Genomic DNA, 5,181 nt, shown 5'->3' with positions numbered 1-5,181 from the left:
CTATCTATTACTCGTCTCTCATACTCTAATGACCTTAGCTACCTATCCTTCCCGATTCTTTATTCAAATTTAGAACAACTGCCAATGTTTATGGAATAATTTCCTCTAAAGATGACATAAGTCAAACAAACAAAAAAAAACTAAATTCAAATATACAAAAAGAAAAATTAAATTGAAATGTACTTTTCCTTGTGATCCAGCACTTTGCCAATAACCATTTCCTTCATCAATCAATCGTGATGCCTGGTTCTCTCTTGAAGAAACAGTCAGGTTTTTCACACACATATGCCAGTTGTCAATAAGTGAACCATTCCCAACAGAACTCACTTGTTTCTGCTTTCCAGGTTTTCCAACATCAATTGGTTCACAACCTGAAATGTACAAAAAATAATAGCAAATACAACAATTTTATATTTTCATAAACAAGCATAAGATGGTGCGTATGTGTGAGTTTGGTGTAAGTATATGTATCTACACACATACACATATCATTATCAAACAAAAGAAGAAAAAATAGAAGAATCACTGCACACTCAAATTTTAAACAATATGAGCTCTATTATCACTTTTCCATGTTTGTATGGGTCAGTCGGAATTTGTTGAAGCAGATTTTCTGAAGCTGGCCACCCTTCCTGTTGCCAAACCTTACCTGTTTTCAAGGAAATTAATATGTTCCCCATGACCAGGTATGTCTTCAGAAGATTGAAAATGAAAGATACTGCTGATATGATGGTGGTAACACATTTTTACAACTATTGTGCAGTACCAAGACTATAACACAAACACAAACACACATGAAAAGATTGTTTCAGTTTCCATTACTCGCAATGCTTCAGTCAGTTCAGGGCTATTGCAACCTCTCCTCCACAGCAGAATTGTTAATGTTGGTTCCCCGGCTGAAGAGGAGTAGCCTGCAAGAGCCCTGTACTGGTGCCATGTAAAAGCACCCAAACTGGTGCCATGTAAAAGCACCCACACTGGTGCCATGTAAAAAGCTCCTGTGCTGGTTCCACATAAAAAGCACCCAGCACACTCTGTAAAATGGCTGACATTAGGAAGGGGATCCAGTTGTAGAAACTAAGCCAAATCAGACTGGAACCTGCTGCAGATCTCTTGCTTGCCTGCTCTGGTCAAACTGTCCAACTTATGCTAGCATGGAAAACATATGTTAGATGATGATGACTTGCTTAAATTGCCATGTAGTGGGACTCGACCTGAAACTATGTGATTGGGAAGCAAACTTCTTTACCAAACAACCATGCCTGCACCTATTTGAATTCTCAGTTAACTGGAGAGTGGTCAGTTGTTTTCTCTTTATTTATTCATGGTAATTATGATTTACAGACCTAATCAATATTTTGTCTTTGATGCTCTACATGAAGACATAGGCATTTAGAGGATACTGTATATAAGATAATATGGGACCACAGAAAGGGAAATATTGTATTAGGTGTCTCATCCAAAAACACACGTTAAAAGTTTCAGCTGCAATCCCATTGCATAATAATCATGTGTGAGTGCTTTGACTATCACCCCAAGCTGACCAAAACTTTGTGAGTGAATTTGATAGGTGGAAACTGTGTAGAAGCCAACTGTATTTGTGTATGTGTCTCATCATGTAATGTCTGTTTTCCATGCTACCATGGGTTGTACAGTTTGAGAGGATCCAACATGCTGGAAGACTGTGCTGAGCTTATGTGTGTGTGTGTATGTGTGTGTGTGTGTGTGTGTGTGTGTGTGTGTGAGTCAGTCATTATTCAGTTTTGTTTCAAGATTACTTGGCAATAGAGAAAGAACTGGTTTCTAACCTAGATCAAAGCCTCCAACAACAGCAGGGTATTTTTGCATGTGTGTATGTATATGTGCAGTATTTGGAGTGAGTGCATATGCAGATTTGTATGTTTTGTTTTTATGTATGTATGTAATAAATACGTATGGATGGATGGATTGATATATAAAATGTGTATTTGTATATGTGTCTTTGTTTTTCAGTGTTTGAAAATCAATGAAAATATATGTCCCCATAACTTACCTGTTCAGCAAAATGAAACTGATAGAATATTCATCAGATTTATAAAAATACATAATGTTGTTGATTGTTAATTTAACCCTTTAGCATTTAAACCAACCATATCCAACCAAAATATTCTACCTGTTTTATGTTCAAAGTGACTAGATCCAGCCTCATACACCTACCCTAGAATGTCATTCTAAAAACAAACAGATGCATCATTGAAATCTCAAAGTTACAATATAATGCATGATTAATTGAAAACAATGTGAATAAATAAGCCTTATATTTGATAGAATAATCTGAATACTAAAGGGTTTAATCACAAAATGTTAATGGTAGTGCCCCAGTATGGTACTGCCAAATGAATCAAAACAAACAAAAAATAAACAAATAATAATAATAATACCTGGTTCTGGAATTCCATTAAATGGATGCTTATGGTTTCGTTTTGTCTTGAAGCAGTTTTCACAAAAATCAAACTTTTTACAAACTCTGCATTCAAATCGTGATCCAGTGATAGGGTTCATCTGACAACCATTACACCTGAAGAACAATGAAAGGTATAACATTTTAACTTAGCATTTAATTAAAACTAAAGTAATGTTATAGTTCATTGATTATTAACATCCAAGGAAAAGATAATTCCACTGTTTGGGAAAAACACAAAAATCATTAGTTCATAGACATACTGCTTCTCTGAAGTAGCTAATTCTAGTAATAACTACCCAATCTACTCAAGCAGCTAGAAATAGCAGTCATGTTTCCTTCAGACCACATTCTTTATCTATTTTAAAATAAAGACTTATTGGATAGTATAGTCATCATCATCATCATCAACATCATCAGTTAACGTCTATTTTCCATGCTGGCATGTTGTTGGACAGTTTGACAGGAACTGGGAAGTTAGAGCACCAAGCTCCAGTCTGTTTTGGTATGGTTTCTATCGCTGGATGCTCTTCCTAACACCAACTACTTTATAGAGTGTCCTGGATGCTTTTGTATGTGGCACCAGCATGGATGCTTTTTATGTGATGTTGGCACATAGTTCTAAGTAAAAAATATCTGGGGAAAAAGATGGGATGATCATGACTGGAGTACCTTTAATCCCGAGTCTGTTCAATGGAAGCAGAGTTGGGATTAAACTATAATATAAATTCTAGTAACTTTAATCTATTAAAAGTAGTATTACGAACTGACAAAAATTATCAGCTTTTATATATTTATTTGATTTGGCTGTGCTGTTAAAAATTTGCTTCACAACTCTGTGGTTTCAGGTTCAATACCAGTGCATGACACATTGATCAAGTGTCTTCCAACATGTAGCCTTAGGTTGACCAAAACTTCATCAGTGAAATTCAGTAGATGAAAACTATGTGGAAGCCTGTTAATGGACTGGCCCCATTCTTTTATGGTTGACTTAATCCATCACCGTGGAGGTGCAATGGCCCATTGGTTAGGGCAGTGGACTCGCAGTCATAGGATCGTGGTTTCGATTCCCAGACCGGGCGTTGTGAGTGTTTATTGAACGAAAGCACCTAAAGCTCCACGAGGCTCCGGCAGGGGATGGTGGCGAGCCCTGCTGTACTCTTTCACCACAACTTTCTCTCACTCTTACTTCCTGTTTCTGTTATGCCTGTAATTCAAAGGGTCAGCCTTGTCACACTGTGTCACGCTGAATATCCCCGAGAACTATGTTAAGGGTACACGTGTCTGTGGAGTGCTCAGCCACTTGCACGCTAATTTCATGCAAGCTGTTCCATTGATTGGATCAACTGGAACCCTCGACGTCATAAGCGACAGAGTGCCAACAACAACAATCCATCACTTGAATCAGTAGCACCCCACATCACCAGTTCCATTTTTTATAGATGTCTAATTGATAGGATCATTGAAACATAAAACAAATACCTTGTAATACTTGTTCTCGCTCTGCATTCCTAGTTCAAATCCCTCTGAAGTTACCATTGTTTTGCATCATTCAAAGGTTGATAAAATTGTGTTGCATAGTGAGACGGATGTGGTGGGACACCCACAGAATCACTTGCCTACAAGACAATCACTTCCACTTTTGCACAGTAGGATGTGGATGATGAAGCTCTGGTAGAGAACGCCAACAGTTATGGTGGTCTTTGTAGCCTTTAACAAAATTCACTTTGTTACAAATAGTCTCCCCACCAGTTTTAGAGTTCCAAGAAAAGATCCCAAGCACTGCCCTTCTTCCACCCGACTTTGTAATGAACTTTTAAAATTAAAATTACTAAAAAATAATCTTTTATAAAATTTAAGACTTACAAAATACCAGGATGTGTACTAGGTACCAATTCCATTTCCTCAATAACACCAGTCCAATGAGCCTGCTGAGGATAGTCAATGCTAATATCACGACCATTTGCATGAATAGCTGTGGAGAAAGATAGATTTATCTAATAAATTGATATTTAAAAAATTCTAATTAAGGTTTTTTTATTATTAATTCTTTTTTGCTATGGGTTTAACAGTCTAGTCAATCTTTTCAAGAGCTGTATTTACTAAATAGGACAGAATTTACATAAATTTCTGATATTCTAGGTGGATGGTAACTAATCTTTAAATCCAGCAAAATAAGGAAAACTAGACATCAATTCATTGTTCAAGAAATAAGTGAAATGTAATTATTTTTGCTGGAAACTGGATCCACATTTAAAACATTTCCAAAATCAAATCCATTTGTATACTTAAGAAAAATTTTTAAAGAGAACAAGGGCCCAGGCCCAATGATACAATAGAGTACAAACTACATACATATGTGTTTGTATGTTTTTACAGCATAAGAATTTAAAAACTAGGAATACTACAGACGAAAATGAATGAGTGTATATATATACACACACACACACATATATATACATATATATATATATATACACACATATATATATACATATATACATACATATATATATACATATATATATATACATACATATATATATATACATATATATATATATACATACATATATATATACATACATATATATATACATACATATATATATACATACATATATATACATACATATATATATACATACATATATATATATATATACATACATATATATATACATACACACACACACACATATATATGTATATATACATATATGTATGTATATATATATATA

General features: G+C 35.0%; 1 protein-coding gene across 4 annotated transcripts in view; it reads right to left on the bottom strand.

The window, feature by feature from the left end:
- Positions 1–5,181, bottom strand: part of LOC106884435 (E3 ubiquitin-protein ligase HERC2) — a 265,512-nt gene that overhangs the window by 87,513 nt on the left and 172,818 nt on the right. For all 4 annotated transcript variants that reach the window (XM_052973690.1, XM_052973692.1, XM_052973693.1 and 1 more), the window contains 3 exons: positions 4,307–4,415; positions 2,421–2,557; positions 184–371 (listed from right to left, as the gene is read on the bottom strand). In XM_052973690.1, coding sequence (XP_052829650.1) covers positions 184–371; positions 2,421–2,557; positions 4,307–4,415 — 434 coding nt within the window. The remainder of the gene's footprint in view (positions 1–183; positions 372–2,420; positions 2,558–4,306; positions 4,416–5,181) is intronic.

The sequence above is a fragment of the Octopus bimaculoides genome, chromosome 16, assembly GCF_001194135.2.
Source record: "Octopus bimaculoides isolate UCB-OBI-ISO-001 chromosome 16, ASM119413v2, whole genome shotgun sequence".
NCBI classification, from domain to species: domain Eukaryota; kingdom Metazoa; phylum Mollusca; class Cephalopoda; order Octopoda; family Octopodidae; genus Octopus; species Octopus bimaculoides.
Note: the sequence above shows the minus strand (reverse complement) of the source record. Positions and strands in the feature narration are given on the sequence as shown.